This window comes from Mustela putorius, unplaced genomic scaffold (assembly GCF_011764305.1).
Source record: "Mustela putorius furo isolate JIRA1106 unplaced genomic scaffold, ASM1176430v1.1 tig00003909_pilon_pilon_pilon, whole genome shotgun sequence".
Taxonomy (NCBI): domain Eukaryota; kingdom Metazoa; phylum Chordata; class Mammalia; order Carnivora; family Mustelidae; genus Mustela; species Mustela putorius.
In genome coordinates, this window is record NW_025422057.1 from 30,787,214 (window position 1) to 30,812,364 (window position 25,151).

Genomic DNA, 25,151 nt, shown 5'->3' on the forward strand with positions numbered 1-25,151 from the left:
TCATAATAATTTTTATCTTATAGAGAAGAAATATCATTGATAAGAATTTTTCCGAAAATAAAATTTTGGCCACATTATTAACTCTAGTCAGTTAACATACATTTTCGTTTTAGTAGTCCTGTTATTAAATAGTCATTGATTTATAAGTCCACCACACTGACAAAAATTCAGACGCACTACATCACAAACTTTGGACTTAAAGAAATTGTAGTTTTAACATGGTTTCTCAGCATGACTAATTGGCTGGACTTATAATTCTGCAAACAGTAATGCAGGAACTTTTCTGCCCCCTTCCTGGGGCAATGAGAATTAAGATCTGTAATTTCACATTTCAGACACAATGACAGATGGAGTTAGAAGCAATTGCTGATTCCTAGGCTCTAAACAAGGAAACCGGAAATCCCACTGTAAACTGCAAGCTTCTGTCACTGCAAGGAGGCAGCCGGATGTCTTCTCAGTCAAGCCCCGCCTGCTACATTCTCCTACCTTCAACAAGCATTTTACAGTACTTCACAAGACGTCATTCGACATCAGACCACCACTTCTGTAAGTTATGCAGGACAACTCTGAAGTTTAACCTGGACAGTGGGCGGTGGCGGGCAAGGATGATCCTACACTCAAAATAAGCTAAAAGCAAGTCCCACTCAGACAGCTGAGGGTTGTCAAGGGCTACTGAGTGTTTCTAGATGTCTTGGTTTTACTAAATTCAAGCAGTTGGAGAGCTCCAATTTTCTGGGGGTTTTTTGGTTTGTTGTTTTTTAAACAATTCATTTGAGAGAGAGTGCAAGCGAGCCCACGCCAGGGAGAAGGACAGAGGGAGAGGGAAAAGTGGGTTCCTTACTGAGTAGGGAGCCTGACCCAGGGCTTGATCCCAGGACGCCAAGATCATGGACCAGAGCTGAAGGCTGCTGAAGGCAGAGGCTTAACTGGCTGAGACACTCAGGGACGCCATCCAGTTTTCTGGAGTTTTATGCAACTTGTCAATCTCTATCTTCCTGAGTCTCCCTAAGGAGACGATTATCTGACTATGAAACCATCGGGGCACTGAGGGCAGTTTAGTAAACATGTGTTAAACAGATGTTACTTGATAGTATCTTCCAGCTAATTCTCCTTTTTCTTCAATCTCTGACTTTATCTCCCAGCCATGAGGTGCCTTTCCAGGAAAGCTTACCTTAGACAGCCGTCCCTGGCCTCCTGCCTTCCTCATCCCCTGTTGCTATGTCTGTCAGATGGTACCAACAGCATAATATGTGTAACAGGATACAGTATTGTAAGACAGTAGCAAGTGTTCTGCCACTTACTAGTTGTGTAACCTTGGCCAGAACACTTAACTATTTTTGGTCTTAACAGAGGTGCCTCCTCTTCCACTTAGGATTAGTACAAAGGAAAACCTACAAAGTTATCAGTTACCATTGACCAATGTGTCAGCCAGTCACATTAAACATACTTGAATAAAAAATAACTCAGAGATGTGCATTAATGCTTTCTCACAACCTAAAGTGAATTTTCCACATAAAGTTTACACTTCAAGTACCAAGCATTTAAAATTCTAAAAAGTGGGACGCCTGGGTGGCTCAGTTGGTTAAGCGGCTGCCTTCGGCTCAGGTCATGATCCCAGCCTCCTGGGATCAAGTCCCACATCGGGCTCCTTGCTCCGCGGGGAGCCTGCTTCTGCCTCTGCCTTCCACTCTGCCTTCCACTCTGTCTGCCTGTGCTCGCTCTCGCTCACTCTCTCTCTCTCTCTCTGACAAATAAATAAATAAATAAATCTTAAAAAAAAAAAAAAGAAAATCTTAAAAAAAAATAAAATAAAATTCTAAAAAGTATTTTTGATGGAAGTCTTTAAAAATTATCCTCCTCTGTACATAGTTTTTTCTTTCTTAATGACTCAGGGTTTTTACCATGTTCACTATTATTAAAGTTTAGCTGTTGTGGTTTATTTATTTTTTTTGAGAGAGAAAGAGAGAGAGGGCATGTGTGAATGGGGTGGGGAGGGGGCAGTGTGAGAGAATTTTTTTTTAAAGATTTTATTTATTTATTTAACAGAGAGGGGCGGGGGACACAGGCGAGGGGAGTGGGAGAGGGAGAGGCAGGCTTCCCGCTGAGCAGGAGCCTGATATGCGACTCAATCCCAGGACCCTGGGATCATGAACCGAGCCAAAGGCAGACGCTTAATGACTGAGCCACCCAGGCACCCCAAGAGAGAGAGAATCTTAAGCAGCCTCCACACCCAGTGTGGAGCTGGACACAGGGCTCGACCTCATGCCCTGAGATCATGACCTGAGCTGAAATCAAAACATGGATGCTTAACCTACTGAGCCACCTACATGTGCCATAGCTGTTAGTTTTATTATACTGAACTAAAATACATAGATAGCTTTGGGCGCTATTCGATTAAGTAAATCTGACTCCCTTAATACAAAAAAGTCACACTGGCAGTCTGTATGTTATTAAATCTTTCTTATAATTGGCTGCAAAATAGCAGCTGTGTTTCTTACTTCAAGTCCTAGACTGGTACTTTAGATAAAAATAAAGATTCTGAATGAAGGCTTCAGGAACAGTTTTATGAGTAAAGTACATGGATTTTCTAACAATTTCACTGCTCAATGCTCTTTATTTTTCAGTTTTTGAAGGTGTTCCTGATGTCTCTGAGAGAGGTGACTATAAAGTGGGATATCACTGCCTTTTCAATGCATCAAAAAGTGCATGTTAGCAATACATGAAAAAAGGTAAAAAAAGGGTTGATCAAGGTTTACAAAAAAGATAAAGAAATATCCTGGTATCTTACTACAGAAAAAACTAGAGATAAATGTTTCCCTCTAACTTAAGAAGCATAATTATCACCAAAGTGTGAAAATCTGGACACTGTTCCATGCCTATGGCTTTGCTCTGGAAAGTCGGTTTTAGTATTTGGGGTTAACAATATGCTTACAGATTAATGAAATCAAGATGTATACGCAATAAGAGGACAGAATGCTCTGAAAGAAACTGAGAAAGTACTTTCTTCTAAAGTGATGCTCACACGGAATAAAAAACTGAGTAATACTTAATCTACAGGTGAGATCTAACCTCTTTTATGGTCATAAGACATGTGCTACTGTTCTATATTTTAATAATTTAATAGTGCTTCAGTATTTTAATTAGCCTCAACTAAGTAAGATTTCCAAAGGGCCATGAAACCACCCCTGAAGCAATGGTTGTGGCAATATGGCTGAGCTAGTCCCAGAAGACAGACAACTACAGGTAAGTATGAATCTGTTTCACAGCACTACGGAAAGGGTAAATGGGGTCTTCACAACCAAGGCACACGTACTGCAGAAACATCAGTACCCACCAAACCTAGAACAGCAGTATAGCATTCGGGTGCTGAAAAACAGCATCAGAGAGGGAGTCCAGGAGGCAAGAAGATTAAAACTGTAAATGGCAACCTTGCATAAAAGAGACATTAACAAAGGGTCATCTGTAGGTGCGTTTTCCTGGCAAAAAGGATCAGGGAGAACATACTGGTGAACCACAGGTCATCAGAGCAAGAAGTAGGGAGCTCTTCATCAGTTAGTTCCTGGGCCACCTCAAAACAAACTCCACCTGGAGTGACTGCACCTTTTCCTGAAATCCTAAGCCATAGGGGTTTGCAAACTACATTGGCAATCATAAGGAATCATGTATATTTATTCTATACATCTTGTATCTTGTCTCTTTTACTGACTTGTCTTTGTCTTAGCTTTCCAAGCAAATGTAAGCTACCTGAGCTACTTGAGATGTAAGGAACAGGCAGGGATCACATTTCATGCTCTTCTGTTTTTTCTGAGCAAAAATGAGGGGAGAGAAAAAGCATCAAGAATGCTTCCTGGGTTTTCTTCCTGGGCAGCTTCATTTGCTGAGATAGGAACACAGGAAATGAAGCAGAGGGCTGGAGATTGTTACAATAGGTATGTGTCTCATGAGTTCCTTTTCTTACACACAGAGTTGAGGTATATCTAAAATTCTGAATCTGAGATGTTCTGGAAGGCAACTGGACCGGTAGCTTCACTTGGATCTGAAAACCTTCACATTAATACTAACCTTTGTCCAAGTGTCATTAAATGGCCTTGTTTTAATAGCTAACTTTAAACTACAGTAATAAAATCGCTTTTGACTGTGCCTCTAACGTGTCAAGCTTCCTACCTTTTCTCTAAAAATTTTTCAGTAAGATCTTAGGTTTAGATGAATTTTAATTTCAGATGATTTGAATGTTTAATTTTAAGCTAACCTCAACTTCTTGAAATTTAATACTATTACAATTTTTTCATTTATTTTTTTATTTTTTTAAAAAGATTTTATTTATTTATTTGACAGAGAGAGAGAGAGACCACAAGTAGGCAGAGAGGCAGACAGAGAGCGAGCGGGATGCAGGCCCCCTGCTGAGCAGAGAGCCGATGCGGGACTCGATCCCAGGACCCTGGGATCATGACCTGAGCCAAGCAGGGGCTTAACCCACTGAGCCACCCAGGCGCCCCTTCATTTTTTTTAAAAGGGGGTGCAGTTTTAAAAAAACTGGCTAGTTTCTGCCTGGTTTTAAACAGTTAGTCTTTACCTTTGCTTCTAGTTATTCCGTTTTTTCCTATAGTCTCAAGCCTTTGAAAGAGCCCAAATATGCATTTGCCCTGATTTAGAACACTCTCAGGCACTAAGAAGGTAAGTAAGAGAGGGTCCAGCTTCTTTCCTGCAGCCCATTCCCTCAACTCGACTGAAGGGGGAGCACTGTAGTACCTCAGTGACTACAGCTGGTAGGATGGATGTCCCTCACACCTGACCAGGTAAGATCTTTATAAGAACAATAATTCATCACAGATTTCAAAATCGCTCATTTGATTTCATGTTCTTCCTGCTTAACAACAGGAGTCTGTAACAGTTAAGTAAATGATTTATCAATCAGAAATACTTCACCACTAGAGAGCTGTAAGCTCCCAGGGACTGGGAAACGGGAGGTAGGGTGTATAAAGAGAGGGAAACTTGACTTCCAACTGCCTGGATTAGTTCTGAGTGTCTCCTTGGAGAGAAATCGCTTGCATGACTTTGACTCTGTATTTCTATCCCCAGCTCAATGCCTAAGTCTTAAGGGTGTGGTCAAAGGATAAGATAATATTCATAACAACTCTGAAAGGTACAGTTTAAGAGTGAGGTGTTGTTTCACAACCCTATCTATAATGATTTACTCAATGATGTTTTTCCAGATCAGAGGTTAGACACAGCTGAACTCGCCTACTTGGTCAATACTGCAATACTTAAGTCCCCAAAGAAAAGCATTCCTATGGTTAATGTAAATGGTGGACTGTCAATGCTTATCTTAGGGTAAAAGAATAAAATGAGGGGCGCCTGGGTAGCTCAGTCAGTTAAGTTTCTGCCTTCAGCTCAGGTATGATCCAAGGGTCCTACTTCTCCCCTTTCCTCTGCTGCTCCCCATTTCTATGCTCTGTCAAACAAATAAAAATAAATTTTAAAAATAATCAAATAAATTAAAAGAAATAAAATTAGAAGAGGGATGGCAGAGAGTTGAAAGGACAATTTTAAGAGTCTAGACTCTGGGATTGATGGTTTTAGGTAGTCTCTCGAATATCTACTAACTTCCAACAAAACTCATGATGGCAAATGCACCATCAATGATGACCGAAATACAAAAGATCAATGAAGACACTGCATGATGTCTGGATCATCAGAGAAGGGCAGTCCTGGGAAAACGGAAAGGGAGAGAAAGCTCGAGACAACCCCTGACAGAGCAGACAAAATAGTTAAGAGATGTAGATTAATTTGGCTTGATTTTTCTACTTAAATATAAGAAAACATAAAAATGCATCATCAGTTCCCCTCAAGGCAAGAAGAGGCGTATTTTTTGCTAGACAATAATCTGAAATTATGTTCCCTAATTCCTTATTTTCTGGTCTTTCAAGGGCGTGGATAGGTCAGCTGACAAGTCCTTGCTCTGCACTGGGAAATGTATCTACCCTTGGCTGGCTGTTTCACATGTGCGGGTCACATACTTGGATACAGGAATATTCCAAGTACTACGACAACACCCACTGTGTGTACGTCTGTGTGTGGAGTGGAGAAGGTGGGCAGTATGGAATATGGTGATTTTCCAAAAGCCATAGATAGTTTAGTTGAACTTCTAAACTACGAAACGGCCAAGTTTTCCTTCCACAGAACTGAACTAGGAGAAACCATAAAAGGGTACAGTAGATAAAGGTAACAAAGAAATGTGAGAAATAAGATCATAAGATCACAGAACAGAAAGTGACCTCTTAAAATCAGGCAGTTTAATACCTGACTTGCAGGTGGCTGAAATCCAAAATAGAATTTAAATGGATTTGGGTTTAGAAAAAGCACTTCTCAAAACTGCGGTTAAGGAGAATGATCATTCCCTTAGAAATGAAAAACAGAGAGGAGGGGTGTGTGTGTATTTTCAAACCCTGGGTGATTGCTGATAGCATCTTGTTCAGGTGCAAAGCAGAAAAATAGTGAAGAACTACTGGTCTAAAACAAGACATGCAATCCCTTAGTAAGAGCTTTCTAAGTCTACTGTGTTCCTAGCCAAGTTTACTAGAAGCAGGGCAGAACAAAGATTCCAAAAACTATGAATAATCTAAACTGGGGGAAAGGAGAAATGCATCAGGGGCTGCTTACCGAGCATGAAGCCATAATATGCTAGTCTTTCTGTATCTTGGGCTTAATACCTATGATAAAAGTCTATTATTCAGAGTAGATCTCAAGAGGATAGAAGCCTTTTAAGGCTTGTAGCTCCTATTTCTTTTCAACTTAACCAAATTGTCAAATTTCTTAAATTACAATAAAAATATAAATACAAAGGAAATTCTTATTTAACATATTGTCACCCTATAGGCAAATGTACCCCGGTAGCCAAAATATAATCAAAAGGTTACTTGGTGAATAGAAGTCAGAACAAGGGGTCATAAGCACCACAGTCCAATGCCTTTGTCTTCTTTCTAGGAATATAATGAGTTCACAGATGTTTCTGCCAAACCATTTATAGCTGATAGTTTTTTTTTTTCTACCAGATTGATTTTTGTTTTTATCATCTCAGGAAAGACTATGCATTTAAGATCAAATACATGAACTCTCGATGTTAATTTACATAAAAGGAGGGAAGGTTCAAAGGCTATGAAAGACACAGGATTTTGGACTGGAGGACATAAATTAAAAAGTGATAGTTCCTGGAAGTGAGGGAAGAAATATCCCTAACTGATATTGCTAAATACTGGTTTGGTGAGAGCATTAACCTAAATTACTCATCTAATGAGTACTTTAAGAATTCTTAGAAAACACTTTTAAAATAGACTTTAGGAAATAATATAATAATTTCAGAATAAGAGGACAGACAGACCTCTGTCTCAGGCTACTTTGAACTGAAAACAAAAAAAAGTGTTATCACTGGCCTGAGTTATAAAGCTAGAGTGGAGAGAGATAGTAAAAGCCTAACTGACATTTTAGGAGGTCAGGATTACATGAGAGCTCGTGACAAGCCAGCTGACTGACCTATTTCTCTTTTTGATTTTAGTCAGAGGATTAAAATCTACGTTGCTTTTTGGGGGAAAACTGCCCTTTCATTCCCAGTTTAAATGACCAGGACAATGATGGGACTAGAAAAATGCCACTGCTTATGCAGAAACCAGGTGCTCATTCCCCACATGAGAGGAAATAAACTGTATTGTGGGGCTCTTTCAAATCCCCTCATCATTGGACAAGGGGAAAGAAACATTTGTCAAGGCCCAGGAGAAGCCAAGAACTGTGTATGGCTTCCCTGGCACCCAGACAAGACTCCATTAGGAGGGGGTGTATTTCCTCTGTAGTAAGAGTGGTAACAACAACCATCAACTCAATACCCATACCACCACTTTGCAAGGCAGTGTGTATGGACAAGGGGCTTTAAAGGAGGCATGGGGGGCTGACACAGAAACAAACAAGAGGACACTTAACAGCTCACATGACAGATCCCAGCAACAAAAATGTTTTTTCCTCTCCAGAAACAGGGTGGTATGTTTTTGACAGATACTCTCTATCTTTTTGGGTGAAAGGAAGTGGGAGACTAGCAGATTATAATAAGCAGCAGATAAATATTTGATAGTATCCTGAAGTTTCGTGATTGTTAGGGGATCTTCTAGATCCTAACTTTTCTCATGTTCTCTTGAGGTTCTTAATCTCCACTCTCGAAACCATACAAATCTGCAGTGTAAGCCTTAAAAGTGGAAAATTCTACTTTTGTCATATAGTAAATCATGAAGGCATTCCTAATTAACTGTAATCACTTGAAGACTAGATCACTTTAAAACCTTAAAAAGGGATTCTTAATTTAATGTCACTTAATTCATGAGGTGAATATTAGAGGAGGTAAAATATTTAAAAATTTAAAGTACAGGGATAAGCAAAGCATTTTTGGATCTACCATTCTGGGATCCAGTCCTGGAATTAAGTCCTTTACATCATTCTCCACTCCACCTCTCTGGAAACTCAAGTCTAAGTTGGGAGATGTGCTGGAGTGGGATGAACTAAAGCAGAATCATCTGTATATTCAAGTCTTTGCTCAGGAATCATCTGTAGATTCAAGTCTTTGCTCAGGAACCTGAAGACAAAATGTAACTAAATGTACACACACACACAACATACTCAACTTAGGTATTTTACCTCACTCCCTATCCTAAGTTTCCCTGTTTCCTCTTGCTTCCCATCACTATCCAGCTCAACTAAACAGACCCAACTTTCCTTGGAGAATACTGTATTTTAAGCTCTCTGCCACTAGTTTCTCCTCATTTTAGAGTTTGCTTCACATTACCCAACTGCCATCTTCTTAAAGTCCAAATGCGATCTTAACTTGTTTTTCTTTTTTTTAAAGTAGGCTCCGGGGGTGCCTGGGCTCAGTGGGCTAAAGCCTCTGCTTTCAGCTTAGAGCCTGCTTCTTCCTCTCTCTGCCTGCCTCTCTGCCTACTTGCCATCTCTCTGTCAAATAAATAAAAACCTTTTTAAAAAGTAAAAAATAAAGTAGGCTCAATGCCCAGCGTGGAGCCCAAAACAGGGTCTGTTACTCATGACCCTCAGATCAAGACCTGATCTTAGATCAAGAGTCAGGCACTTAATTGACTGAGCCACCCGTGTACCCGATTTTACCTTTTTTGGGTGTGTGTGTGTGTGTGTGTGTGTGTGTGTGTGTGCATAAAACCCATAAAACCTGTCAACTTCCCACTGCTCATACTCCATCCTCCTTAGCACCTTCTCCCTGGGGGCTGTGTCAGAATTTCTTACTCTACTCCCATGGTTTGTTTCTACCTTTTATTAAATAGCACTTATGTGGCGTTGTAGCATTATGGCTGACAAGGCTATCTTCGCCACTAGTTTCTGAACCTTCTCTAGGTACAGGACGGGACTTTGTCCTTTTTAATTCAACAGCTTCACTGCCTAACACATGGGACTCAGATAATTTCAGGTGTAAGTAAGCAATAAATAATCTAACCAAATAAATTACTATGTAGTGAAAATAATTTCCCTAAGACATTTTTCAAGGGAACATATAACAACATAGGAAAAAAGAATAATCTTCCAATGAACATGAATTCAAATCAATGAGGCAGGGAAAGGAAGAAGGGAGTTTTGAAGATCAGACAGTAAAAGGTGTAGGTTCTTAACTGAAGGCACATAGGAGGTTGCTAGCATGCTCTCCAAGGTACCAGAATAACTGGGATGAAAAGGTATGGTTTACATTAGAGCTTTGACTGCAAACCAGAACAAGAAATATCTTTTACAAAGTGACAAAGTACACATCTCAGTTTGCATTATCTATGATGACACACACATTTCAATGAAACAGTATTTATCCTTATTACATGCTATGTGCTTTTTCTCTTTTCTTTTTAAATGTTGGTTAGGCCCCACTAAGCAGTTTACAACTAAGGGTTGCAACTGGTTGATCTAGTTTGAAAAACTGGTCTACAAAGACTTACCAATTCCTAGCACCTCATAAGAATCTGCTATCCTGGTTATTTTCTTCTTAATTCATCTTTATCTAGCTAATGCTACACTGCCAGGTTCTCCTAGCAAAATGTTTCTAGTCGATTTAATAGATGCTGGAATGAACACCTCTAAACTGTGCTGGCTATGATCTGTTTGAAATGCTCAGAACCTCGATAAGAGTATAGCTAAAATCACTAAATCACTGGCAGAAGAGTCCCCAAATTCTTTCACTGGAAAACGAATGGTCTGGTGATTAAACACATGCATGCACACATGACCACTCTCACACTTGGCTCTTATATTTTGTTATTCAAACTACCACCACGTAAAAAGAGAAGTCTTCAAAGCACGTAAAACTTCAACCTTGACTATACAAAAAACCCAGTGTGCAACAGAAATGCAGATGAATTCCACCCAACTTTGTAATTTTTAATCTTAAACATCTTCTACTTTCTAAACAACTATTAGTGTAGTCTTTGAAAAGAAACAAAGAATGACTAATAGTTTGGTAATACACCTGTGGAACAGGACCAAGAAATGCAGAAAAGCAGCATTCCAGGTTTTAATCACAGTTCCAACGCTTTTAGGTCTCTGCAGTGTCCCTAATACAAACTCACCTGCCTCTTCCAAAGTTCTAATCAAAACAAATGACTCCCTCTACAACTTTCAATCTGATTTTCTCACCTTCCCTATACCTCACACTAAATTAACTCTTGCCAGATGCTTTCACTCCTGTCATTTTTTGAATATCTGCAAAGAGCCCAGCACAGCACTAAGTATCTTTACATATAGAATCTCATTTGAGCCTCACAGCAAATCTCTGAGGCAGGTGGGTATAAGCTTCCTTTTACAGGTAAGAAACCCAGGCTCAGAAAGTTTCAATAACTTGCTCAAGATCACGTACAAAGAAATTAGAAGGGCTGGTTTTTTTTTTTTTTTTAAGAGTTATTTATTTGTTTATTTGACAGACAGAGATCACAAGTAGGCTGAGTGGCAGGCAGAGAGAGAAGGAAGCAGGCTCCCTGCTGAGCTGAGAGCCCGACTAGGGGCTCGAGCCCAGGACGCTGAGATCATGACCTGAGCCAAAGGCAGAGGCTTTAACCTACTGAGCCACCCAGGCGCCCCAGAAGGGCTGGGATTTTAAACGAGACCCATCAAATTCTCTTTTTTTTTTTTACGTCTTTATTTTTATTTTTTAAAATATTATTTATTTATTTGACAGGGAGCGATCACAAGTCGGCAGAGAGGCAGGCAGAGAGAGAGGGGGAAGCAGGCTCCCCACTGAGCAGAGAGCCCAATGCAGGGCTCGATCCCAGGACCCTGGGATCATGACCTGAGCTGAAGGCAGAGACTTAACCCACTCAGCCACCCAGGTGCCCCCAAATTCTGTCTCTTAAACCTGGGATAGTCTCTCCTCTCCTCTCTATGCCTTACCTACTCTTCAAGATTCATTTCCTCTACAACAACTCCAACTTCTATTTAACAATAAAGTTTATAAGCTTCTAATATAATTTCTTAACTGGTAATTTCATAAGATAGATTTAATGAAGTTATAAGTGAACATAAAAGAAAATTATTATATTAAACCTCTCATTCTAAGTTTGAATCATGAGTGCCAAAGTGGTACAGAGGTAAGTATAATGGCTTGGAATCATGAGTATTAAAGGAAAACTCATACGATGTCAGGAGTCCCTTAAACTCCTCACATTCCATGTTTTTCATATTAAAAAATGAAAGATTAGAATGGGACAGTATTTAATCAATAAGGGGGAGCTAATCAGAAGTTCCTGTGGTTAAAACAATGTGAATATACCTAACATTACTGAACTGGATACTTAAAAATGGTTGAGATGGTAAATTTTACGTCTCTGCTACAACTAGAAAAAGATCTACTGAATAAACTTTAAAAATATGAAAAGAAAAAAGAAAAACAAAACAAAACAAAAAACCTCCTGTTACATTTTGAAAATATACAGCATGTACAGGCCTCACGCTTATAAACTGATTCAGTGGATCTGATATAGGACCCAGGCATCTGCATTCTTTTTTTTTTTTTTAAGATTATTTATTTATTGATTTGACAGAGATCACATGTAGGCAGAGAGGCAGGCAGAGAGAGAGGAGGGGAGAGAGGAAGGGAAGCAGGCTTCCTGCTGAGCAGAGAGCCCTACACAGGGCTCGATCCCAGGATCCCGGGATCATGACCTGAGCCAAAGGCAGAGGCTTTAACCCACTAAGCCACCCAGGCATCTGCATTCTTAACTGAGACTCATTCCATCCAGTGATCCACCCAAGACTCTTTGTTGCTCCAACATTAAAGACAGAACTAGCCTGCACACAACTGAAATAGACATTATAAATAACATACTTTAAAATTAACATACCTTATAATTTTTAGAGAAGTATCATCACATTCATACAGTTCATAATAAAAACTTTAAAAAGCAGACTTGTTTTATATAAAAGCCAACTAAAAAATGAGACCCAAATCTATTTGTTTTTCCTTTAGAAAATGCTACAATGCAAAGGGGAGACCTAAGGTTTATACCTTATTATTCAATAAAGGCTTCCTACTTTATTTCCCAATGTTAGAACAGATACAGTTATAGTGTATTTGTTTCACATTTAATAGGAGATTGCATTTAATAGACTCAGGGGTGAAATGAGGCCTAAATGGCATTCAGGCTGCTACTATGATTTTCCAGATGAAAACATGAGTGATCTAGCTAGAAAATCAACTTGACAGAATTTTAAAGTACCAAATAATCCCTTATGGCTCCACACTGCTGATTAAATAAGGCTGGCCAAGAGTATAATTAACATCTTGAAACTACTAGTCAATAAACAATAGTGTTTTTACATGCCTATAAAAAAAGCTTCAGATTCAAGACTTAATCCTTTTGAGTTTTATATATATTTTTGCTGACTTCCCAGATTCATTCCTTCCAAGCTGCACTCCAACCAAATCATGACTTGAACTATTAACTATTCTTCTAGAACACTTCTTTTCCACTAATGTCTGAAAAAAGCCTTTCTACTTCAATTGTAAATACAGCTTGGTACATTTCTAGCTTGATACATCATTTCCTCCAAAAACAGCAAAAAGTCCAATAACTTGTAAATTGAATAGGATTAATAAAATCCTGTGCTAAATGCTTACCAGTAGAAGCAGATGATGACGTGTACACTCAGAATACAAGAACCATTCATTATCTACCGCACTACTTAGTAAATTCTATTAAGAAAAAAAGATTTTGCACTCTTTTCAGCAACAAAATCTACCACCAAATGATGTAGGTATGTTTTTACATTTCAATACAAGTGAATGGTGAGAGAAAGGGGCAGTTCTTGAGGAAACTCCAAGAACTATACAACTCGAGAAATGGCAGAAAGCTAACCCATTTTCCATTTTCTCACTCCATTTCCCTTATGCAATTTCCCTGACTTTGACACCTTGTTAACACAGAAAGTCTTTGGATTAATTCCAAAGTATCAACAAAATCAGAGAAGAAAATTCTGGATTAGCAGGAGTAAGTCCTTTTTAAAGTTATAATAACTGGAAAATAAGTATCAATTCAAAAACGGACCATTAAAATGAATCATTTATGAGATGCCAAATTATAAACCTACTATATTAATCCGGCCACCAGTTTAGAATGGATTAATGGCAAGAACAAGTAATTATAGCTTTGAAATTTACAAAGTAGCAATAATTAGGTTTCCAGAAAAATGTTCTATGAACACATGGCATGACTGAATAAGGGGGAACAAAGGAAGCCAATTAACAAGCCTACAGTACCAACAAAATTTCCAAAATTATAAACACTGAACCAAAGGCATAAATAGATAGCCAAAGAAATGAGACAAAAATACTAACTAAAAGATAATCTGGAGCAACTACCAACAACAGCCTCACTTTTTAATATAAAATGCCATTAGAAATGATCAGAAATCACTTCAATGAACACTAATTACACATCTATCAATTAATTACATACATCAAAAGTTTGAAAAAGCTTCCTCTAATACTTTGCTAAACCATTTCTAATCTTTATCACCGTAATTCAGCTATTCCCCTTACCACTTTTCAACAGGAATCACTTTATAATCCAAAACTTCTTTATATACCTAGTTTCTAAAAACCACAATTGAGCAACATATAGGCTGCTCTTTATTTGTCCAGGTAAAAGAAAATGCCAGTACCTTCCCAAGAATCAGAACAACTATAATAACCTCAACTACTTGACAGTGTTGCTTTCATATCTGTGCTTCAAGAAAAGAGCAAACAAAACTCAGTAAGTCATTATTTTAGCAAGCAACTAAGCTTAAAGTTTTACTCTGTGGAAATTATGATTTTTCAGAAAATAATTACATAAGCCCAGCAAACAGGTATTACGAAAATATCAATACATATCTTGTCTAGCTAAAAAAAACTTTTTAAAGAGGATAATCCAAACAAGGAAAACCGAGGTAGAGAGCACCAAATTAGTAAAGGCACAGGGTTATAAGGCAGTGTGGCACCCAAATACTGAAGCACAATTTGAAAACAGCAACTTCTAGTTATCTAAGAGGTCATCTGGAGAGACTTCACCATTAAAAAATTACCAATGTCGATTACCACATACATTTACAATACACCCAGAAATCTCACCCCTTCTGTGGATTTTTAAAAAATGCACTGAAATCTTAAGAAGTAGAAACCAAGCTTTTAAAACAGCTTTTCACAACAAAATTTATTAGAAGAATAGTGGTTTTGAAAAGTCTAGCATCCAGTGAGAACTACCATACACAACATTACAGCTGGGAATGTTTCTCCAAAATGTCATGGTCAAATAATACAATGGAACCATTAAATCTTACACATGCACGAAAGAACTAGCGCTTCTGACATACAATGCAAAAAAAAGGGGACCACATGGATTAAAGTTTTAAGTACTCATCACATACATTAAGACACAGCTTATTTTAGTCCAGTCAAAAATCAGAACTGCATTAAAAAATTTAATGTAGTGCAATCAAACCAAAAAACTTAATTTGTGATCATAAGTGCTCTACTACATAAACATTGATCATAGCAAGAAACAAAAAGTTCAAATCACACAGTACAAAAAAAATCTGTAAATAAATATAAACTACAGTACAAGAGAAATATTAAATTATACAATTCCGTCAAACTGTAAACAGTATATTGAAATGAGGTCCATAAGAGTAAAGGGGGTTCCTGTTTTGTCGCATGACACTTGAACTTCTAGAAATCTGAAAGATGCCATTTTCCATTATCTTCAAAGGCTATGGGTTTTATATATGGAGAGTTCCTTTTAGATGTAAGATATCAAATATTAAAGCAGAGGAATAATCTATTTTGTTAACCACAGATAGTACTGTAGAAAACAAATGGAGTCATTAAAGAAAAAAGACCTCTAGGAGACAAGTCTTAACAGTAAAGATGCAAAGGCTAAAACACTGAAATTAGAACTTCACATCATTAAAAACTTGTCACCGAGGACTTCAAGGCTACAAAACATACTGACAAAATTGTCTGCTGATATGCAGACCTAGACCTCTGCTAATTTTTTGACATTTACATACTCATGTTACAACACCAACTTTGGCAGAATCACTACTAATAAACTCAGAGCACTACTGGCCCAATGGTTCCATCACAGTGGCCAGTGCACAGAATTTTCTAAAGACATTGCATAAACTAGAATGTAGAGGTCAGACACCCAAGGACCAGTGCTTGAATTTAGTAGTAGTGTGGTGAAGAAGCAAGAGCCACATCGAGGAGTAACCGCATCTGTTACAGTTTACAGAAGCAGCAAGGAATGTCATTTAATTGTGCTGGCTATTAGTGGCATTTAAAAACATATTTCTGTGTGTGTGTGTGTGTGTGTGTGTGTGTTATACGTGTGCTGGTTATACGCTTATGCACATTTTGTTTCTTAAATACACTGTTAACAGGAACCCCCACATTATCTGCTCAGTAGTAATAACTGAATATATAGAATGCCACTATAAGAGTGTGAGGCACCGTGTGCTGGAGAGTTATATGCAGCTTTAAAATCTGTTTGGCTGAGTTATACCTGGATACCTGAACTGAGTTTTTAAGTTGACATTCATCAAGGATGTGCTACCAGCACGTCGAAATAAAAGCAAAACAGAAAAATACAAGTCACTGTTAGGTTTAAGAATAGCATCAAAGTACCTGAATTGAGTGAGAATAGTGTGTAAACTGTCCCTGAGGGTTTTTAAACAGTGTGTACAAGCTGGATTCCTAAGAACATTAGTTTTATTTAACAGTGTGGACTGATAAAATACCAATGTCTGACAGTTTAAAGAGGAGGTTATAAAGAATTATATGCAAACACTCCAAATGTATATTTTATACATTTTGTCTCAAAGCAGCAATAAGCTGCTGTAAAGTATACATCCCATCAGCACAAGCAACATGTGGGAGTCAGATAAAGGTTTCTATCTTAGCCTGGTTTTCCGACAGCACAGCATATCAATATCCAATGACTATTATCTTTCCTATTATCAGAATGTAACTAATTTCGACTAGCAATATAGGATTAGACTTTTAATCAAACACTTTGCTATTACATACTAAAATTCCTTAAACTTACTAATGCTGGTATACTAACCTAGTTAATTATCCCCCCCTCATTTTAGAAATATACCCTTCCACAACTTAAAAACATTAAGATCCATTTTCAGTCCTCTGATGTAAAAAGCATGTCAGTGAATTAATATTAAAAATTTACACAGTAAAAAGGCTTGAATTTCAGCCAAAGATTCTAAATACTGCTCATTCCCTGAAGACTTAAAGGGAGAGAGAATCCCTACCCATTTTCCTAGTGATTTATTTTTCTAAAATGTTCTGACACAATTTTTCATGTTGGGGAATTTTCCCCTCACCTCCTCTCAAATTCCAAATTCTTAAGCCTGAAATGCTTAATGAAATGGGAAACATGAGGCAATCATTTGGAATTGCTTGAAAGGTACAGAAAGTTGTCTTTTTTTTTTTAATAAGATAAGAATTATTTATATAAATGTGATCTGACCCCGTGTAATGTAGTTATGTTTTATATTTTTAAATAATCGTGCTAAACTTACAGTACCTAAGACTCTGAAGATAAATTAAGACTTTAGTGTTGTAACAGAAAAAGTGCTGAATTATCCCTTTTCTAGTACTTTAAACATTTCGGACAAGTGCTTTCCTAGTGACAGTAAAGTTTACTATATACCCTTCCACCAAGCAGGAAAAAAAAAGTTACCTGGATGAAAGAAAAGACTTTTAGGAGTGTAGCACCGGGTATTTACCAAATAACAGGTGTTTTTTTTCACTTACTCTGAGGGGGTAAAAATATTCTAGATTGAAATTCTATTTGGCTATTGAATGTTAAAAATCCCTGCTCTACTGTGTCAGTGTCCTGTGGCCAACCCCCCACCCCCCTCCCCCAGTCCCCTTACACACTATCCACTGAGAATCTAATCTCTAAAGAGATTATTTTAAAATTTATGTTTTCAGGACATACCTGAGAAAGGGTGCAATTATGCAGAACAAGGAACCCAAGACTGCACTAATACTGGTTAGAGGTTCATATATTCTTTCCCAAGACAAATCTAAAAAGTCTAAGAGGTATGGATCTTCAAATACGTCTTACTGCTTTAGATTTTTTTGGTATGTGTGTAGGGTCATTTCCAGTGTTGAAAAGATCACCTTGAGTCTGTTCAAAGACAGTTCAAGATGGGGTAAATAGTTCATTTCCAAAGTCAAACTATAAGGATTAAATATTATGATTATAATATTTGCTACATCCAATAAATCGATGATTAACTAAAAGTGCTTGTTTTTTAGTGTTTATCAATACAGCTCTAAATGAACTGGAAACCTTAAAATTACCCCCCAAATAGTTGCAGAATTAACTCATTAACTCATGTTTTATTGTCAAATCAACATTAATTAGCCTTGATTCTCATTTTCAAACTATCTAAAAGATTTTTCTATCAAAATGAAGGTGGCCCAACTTCACCACATTATCTATCCTGTGACTCAATGTTAGTATCGTAGTACAGAATCTTTAGCCTCTTCTCAAGTCTACATACTTTTCCCCTCCTATTCCTTACCAACCCCCCCCCCCCAATTCTCCTTCATAACATTTAGGGCACACAGCTACAGGGCTAATGTCTGCTTTTTCAAAAGGCAACTGTGAGTTTATCTGGGAACAAGAGAGAGGACAAGCAGAGAATTTCCTCTATTTTCCCTTCAGTCACCATGTTCACAAATCCTGTAAGTCTCCAGGACAGAATAAATCAAAAACAAAAACAAACAAACAAAAAACTAGGATGATTTTGGAGGTGTGCATTCTTTGTACCAGAATTATACGTCTTTCCTTTTCAGCAGAGTTGGCAAGCAATCAATTTTTTAAGCCCCTATATAGCTTTAATAGTCTCCTAAATGGACCATTTGGCTAAAGCCATTAAGTTTCTAATAACTCTGGCCCGACCACAGTATTAATGAAGACCTAATTACAATGTAAAGGTAACAAGGAAAACAATTTTTGTTATCTTCAATGAAGGTCAAAATTTAACCTATAACTTTCAATGTCTTCCATAAAAGATTAAGTGGAGCAATTCAGTCTATTGTCATATTCTACCACCAATGACAGCAACCTGAATATATAGAAAAGGATGGCTCATACAAAACCACCTCTAGCATTTAAAGAAAGAATAATTACAAAAGAAAAAATACATGGTTTCAAAATTAAATCTACAGGGACAATAGCTGTTAAAGAAAATGACACCCACCAGTCATTTATCCTCCATAACTACTCAAAATAGTTTCAGGTTCTGACACTGGGCTGACTCATTAATTTGTTTTGTAAAAATAACTAAATGAATCCAAGCTTCACTATTACTCTTCACTATTGTGTAAGAGAATCACAAAGGCTTAGAACCAGGCCTTGCACCATGTGCTTACTTGGGCAGGGGGAGAACACACAGCTCACTAGCAGCTCAAAGGTTGCTAAGTACTGCCTAATGACAAAAGGTAGTTATGATATGGGCCTTTGCAGGTAGTAATTTTTAGTCTAATTTAGAGTTCTCTCCAGAAAATTGGGAACTAAACGTCTCATTGTGCCTTATTGTTTTACTATCTGATCCCATATAGCTCATATATATAGCTCAGGTAAAATGTTGGGGAATGAAAATGCCAATTGGATGAGGTAATGGTTTATAAGATAACCAGAGTTCTAAAAGCACTTCAATATTGTAAAGTAAAAGTGTACCACATAAAGCTAATACACACTTCACACTTGTTGAGCTTGCTCACCAGAACTGAACAGTAATTAACTTCACATAAGGACCCCTATTATCACACAAAGCCTTACTCATATTCATGATCTGCTGCAGCAAAGGTTTATCAAGCAACACCTAAACTTCAGAGTAACAACAAACTTAGTATTAAAAAGTATTATACACAAATATAAATTATGTTTCTTGAAAGAGAGACCTTGTCCTTCATGGTATTTGGGGAGCAGAAAAAAGTGTATAGCTCATCACATAGTTCAGAGTCACTTGAAAGCCTACTGAACTTAGTAATATAGTACATTACATTACTGTCAAGTTTCATGACCCAACTCTCTGAAAAATAAGAAAGCTAACAATAAAAATACCAACCAGATATCCTTCCACAGGATCATTAAGTATTTTTGACTTTACAGTGCCATATCTACTCTATACTATCCATGTTCTCTCATTTAAAAACAAACAAACAAACAAACAAACCCGCAAGAACTGATTTTCAACACATTATCTCCTAACATTAGTGTGAGTAATGTCATCATCTGCCTACTGGAAAATGAGAGGAGAAAAGGCTTTTGTGACAAAGACAGCTGTGAACTATACCTTCCAATACCATAAAAATGGTCAACTGTTGTTTGGGCCATGCAAAACTCTGATTAGCAGAAATTAAGCATGCGAATAGACCAATCTCTATTACACATTGATGAGGATGTCCCCAAACTAGAATATCTACACTGAAAGTGCCAATACAGAACAGTGGCAAATCAAGAGAAAAATCAAATATTGAAAGATCACTGTGGCACCAAGACTGCCAGCCAGCCATGTGATGAGCCACCTCCAAGAAATACATGGTATAATGGAATTCTGAACACAAAATTTAACATTAAAAGTGCACCTGAATATTACCAACTAACTTTACAAAACCTACAATAAGGTAAAATATATATCTTTTGAAATATTCAGCAGCTTTCTGTTTTTTTTTTTTAAGTTTTTTTTTTTTTTTTTTTCTGAGAGGCTCATGAAATTTAAAAGGGACCACTATCTAATTTCAACCATGCTTCACAAAACAATAATGGCTATTTTATATTGCAGTTACCAATGTAATGCAATTAGTGCTTTAAAATAATCTACACTCAAAAAAGAAATAAAAAAAAAAAAAAAGAGAGACCGACCGACCTTTGGAGGAAATATGCTTATTCAAAAGCTTCTTGGAAAAGAAAATTTACCTGAATATCAAGTCATGACTGATCTCAAGTGTAATGTTTAAAAGCTTCACAGACATGAATATTACAATCTTCAGGTCTCAGGACTTTTAATCTGAGAAAGTTTAGAGTTTGGTTTGTTTTTAAATTCACTTTCTAACCAAAACAAATAATAGAAGTACTCAAATTTTCACTATTTACAAGTCTCAGCCTACAATCTGAAATGACACAATACAAGTTCTCTTATTTAAACTGCAGCATTAAAGGGTAGGCACACCATTCTTCTGCTGCTCGATTGTCATCCACTGAAACACACATAGAAAATATTTATGTTAGTAAAATGATCACTCCATGTACACTACAATGACAAAATTTACATTAACTCAACTCATACATCACTTTAGAGACTACCACACAGGATTTAACCTCTCTGAACAGTAAAACTACAAAAGTTGAACTTTTAGGGCCAGATTTTTAAATGGGCCTTTAATGATGCCTTTCTGAGAGGGGATAAAAGCAAGCACAAATTAATTGCTCAAAGGACCTTTCTGCAGCAATTTGGGCTACCAAATACCCCAAACATCAGGCAAAAAGATACCATGTTTGCAATTAATTGTGTGTGTCAAATTACTGAGTGTGGAACAAAGGAGGCATTCCTTCACAAGCTTAGCCCTTTGCTTTCAGCAAACTTTCTACAACTTCCTTCAACTGCAGATGAAAACCATTTATTTCATAAAATATTTTTATTGCAACTTCTAGCTAGGCTAGAAAATATTGCAGAGTCATATACTGCTCTGAACCTAAGCTGCATTTTCTGTTGAGACTAGAAAGCTAAGAGAAAACAGGCTCAGTCATCCACAGATTAAACTGCTACACAAAATAACCAAACCAAAAGAGGAACCCAAGCCCAGGCTATGTCAAGAATGAGCAGTGCATGTATTTCAATAACAGCAATGGTGTGCCTAACCTTTGAAAACATAGGCTGCGGAGGGAAAACTATCCTTAACCTAATTAACTGCTCCAAAGTTGCTAGGCAAGAATTTATGCCTTGGGAATATCTGGACCTACTTCTCTTCAAACTCTTAGTATCTATCTGAAATCATCAGCCTCAATTTAATACTCCAAGTCTTATTTTATTTTACACAAAAACTCCAATGACTTTTTGTTTGATTTTGGTTAAGCATTTAGAAGGGCCTGACCACCTTTCTCAGCACATTAGATAGGGTATATGTGATGTGGATTTTGTTTTTGTACCAAAAGTAATTTTAATTTGGTCACAAGGCAAAATTAAATTTCATGGGCTTTATCTGGCAAAAAATTGTAGGAAATAAATATTCTGAATTTGATTACTATATTTGAAAAGCCCATCTCAAAAAAAGTTTAGATGCTTTTCAAGGAGTGCTTATATAAACATGATCTGGAAAGTCCTGAACTGTGTGCTAAACAACCATAAAAATCACCTAAATATCAGAAAAAGTTAAGAAGGGGATAGAATATAGGATGCCAAAAAGGAAGGAAGGGAGGGAGGGAAATGTTGAAAGCAACAAATTAAATAAAAACTAAAAAACAACACTTCCCCCCTGATCTAGTATCTGGATTAATTAAAAAAGAAATTCTACTGAGCTCAATTGCTGATTGAACTATCATTAGATATGAAATGCAACCTAAATCATATTAGGTTACCTTGGGGTTCTTTTTTTCTCTCACCACAAACATGTATCCTTCATTCGTGTGGATATTTGGGCAGACTACTGAGGCTGTAAAAATCTAGATACCATTTTTGCAATATTATAATTACTTAAACACACTTCTTTCCTTACTTCTCCCTTTTCCCAATAAAAAGATTCTTGACATTTTAAACTAGTTGCTGCATGATATCCAGTTGTTAGTACATGATCAAATCTGTAAAAGGTTTTAAGAATACAAAGAAACTTAGTTTGTTAAAATGAGGCATCCTCTATTGTTTTATGTAATGTACCCTGACTGCTCCTGAGTAAGAACGGAGCTCGTCCTCCATGAGATAAGGCTATATCCTCACTTGTTGGTGAGACCAAATTCTACCCTTAGAAAATACCAAATAAAATTACAGCAAAGGTAGTGTTACAAAGTAATTAACCGAAGCATTTCTGAAGGTAGTGTGTGCACATTTTCCACCTCCTCTCCTACTGGGTGAGCACTAAACAGATTGCTGGTTTGTTAAGTAAATTTAATAGAAGAAAATAATAAAATGTAAATTGACCTAAATAATTACGTATCACTGAATAACCAGATTTTTTTTAATTCAAAGGTTCATTGCTCCTAGGACTTTTTTCTTTAGTTTAATCCTTCAATTAGGTGAAACGTAGAAGAGTAACATGAATGATTTTATAAGATGGCTTTCCAATTTGTAATGATAAAGCTCCCAGTATGACAGAGGTGGTTTCTAAAAGGGGGCTTTTTTCCTTTTCTTTTTTTTTTTAAAATAAAGGCAAATATAACTTAAAAAAAGAAAAGCATGCAGGCTCTACAGGCAAGGAGTCCACTTCCATGTATCTGTTCTCTGTGAGGTAACTCAATTCTCTTTTGTAGAGAAACATGCAAAAAGGCCAAACAATATCCCGAGCCATACTGCACATGAAAATTTTAAAATACGCAACATTCAGAATGCACCTTTCACCTCTGTATACACAAGTCAATGCAAATTCTGCAAAGAAACAAGTGTCACAGTGAATGAAGTTAGGTGTAAGCAATGATAGCTGAACAATGCAGTAGTGCTCACCCAGTTTGTACAGTAATTGGCACTCTACAGTATTCCTACTCATTTTTTGATTCATTTGCACTTTGTGCTGCCTCTCCCTGGGGATCTAATTCAATCTTTACAGAAACATCTGGCCCCTCCGACCTCATTAATTTCATCTTTTTCTTTGGAGGGTTTTTCAAAGTGCCCAGCCTCTCCTTTACTTTGTACTCCAGTGTACTGTGGGGAATCCCATAAATACTCTGAGCTTTGGAAACACTCATTTTTCCACTCATAACCACTGAGATTGCTTCCTCCAGTATCTCACTGTTGTACTGTCTGTAACGCCCTCTTTTCTTCCGAGGCTGCTTGGAGCCAGGGTCTCCTTCTTGATCCGATGTGGGATATGGCTGTCCAGAGGTAGACTGCTCAGCATCTGAGCCCCAAGAATCGGGTCCAGCATCTAACATGCTTTTTCTATTTTGTTTTGGAAGAATAGCCCTTAACTTTTTACTAAGCGCGCTCTCCGTTTGTGAACCCATTACCAAAGAGCTATAGCTGTACTGATCACCAGTGCGAGACTCCCAAGAAAGATCCATTCCTCGAACTTGTGGTATCTTTAAATCTACAGGTGATGCATGGCTCGCATCCTTTTTTCCATCTTGTTTTGCTTGAAGTGCCATTTTTGGAAAGGCAGAGTTTTCTGCAAGAAAAGGAAGGTCACTGATGTTGCTGAGTGCACCATTTCCCCTGAACTTCATACGGCTGAGGTTGAACTCATAATGTGGTTTTGCCCAAGAGGCTTCCCTGGATAATATTAAGTGTTGTCCATGATTCTGTAATCCAGATGGCCCAAGGCTGGCAGCTGTGGACAATTGGTTTCTGCTCAGTAGTTCTTCACTAATCTGCAGGGATCGAGCCAATGGAACTTTGAGTGATGTGGAGTGTCCAAAACCTTCCCTGGTTCCATCCTGTAAGCTTCTTGGAGGTACCCCATCACCACTCCGAAGTCCGTCTGGGCGGTACTGGCTGGGTCTCCCAGGTCGCCTAATTGGATGGAAGGAAACTGATGTGAGCAGGACTTGCACAGGTAGGGAGGGATGGGTGAGGGGACCACTCCTTTATTAGAAGGCCTTGCTTGGGTAACATCACTTTGTGTTATTTATTTATTTTTCTCTAAAATTAAAAAAAAAATTGTCTCGGCAGTTAGTTTTAGAACTTGTTCACAAAAAAAGAAAAAGGAAAAAAGAAAAAAAACCAGGAGCTTTTTGGGCAAAGAAAAATTAAACCTGTCAGCTGGTCTCTGGTTGGGTTCACAAATTTTCGGAGAAAAAGTTTCGCGCAACTGTCTGAAAATAGCACCTTAATTATTAATTACAAAGTAATCATCAAGTCTCCAAAGATCTACACAGAATTGTGTTACCAATGTGACGTTACCACTAAACAAGTACAGTAATAAAAGAGTAAGCCAAATTATTTATTTTAATGCAACATATTCAACATTCATGACAACCAGCTATAAAACTGGAACCATTTACAGTGGTGGAACCCATAGATAACTGCTCATTTATCCCACAAACAAGTTGATGTTCATTATCAAAAACCAAACATGTTCAAATAACATTGCTTATTTTGCTTGGGAAAAAAAAATATGGCTACCAGCCCCAAGGAGGGGGGGGACCCAAACCAAAACAAATCAAAATACCTATCGCATTATAACTTACCACACTTCTTCATTTTAAAACACTGTTAGTTGCAGACACGAGTACCACTAATTTTCCATTTGAAGTAATCTTTAAAGAAACTGCCCTTTATTTTCCCCAAACTTTGTTCCTTAAGTTCTACTCAAAGTAATTACTGTCAGAGGTATGCAAGCAATTTATAGCAGTTTTCTTTAGTTAAAAGTGTCTCTTCTTAAAATATTAAGCATC

General features: G+C 37.4%; 1 protein-coding gene across 7 annotated transcripts in view; it reads right to left on the reverse strand.

The window, feature by feature from the left end:
- Positions 1-25,151, reverse strand: part of LCOR (ligand dependent nuclear receptor corepressor) — a 144,484-nt gene that overhangs the window by 15,099 nt on the left and 104,234 nt on the right. Inside the window, exon 8 of one of the 7 annotated variants that reach the window (XM_004749583.3) lies at positions 14,703-24,267. The exons of 5 other annotated variants lie outside the window; for them this stretch is intronic. In XM_004749583.3, coding sequence (XP_004749640.2) covers positions 23,298-24,267 — 970 coding nt within the window. In that variant the 3' untranslated portion in view covers positions 14,703-23,297. Of the gene's footprint in view, positions 1-14,702; positions 24,268-25,151 lie in introns of those variants that run through there. One more of the 7 variants, XM_045068589.1, reaches the window with a different exon arrangement.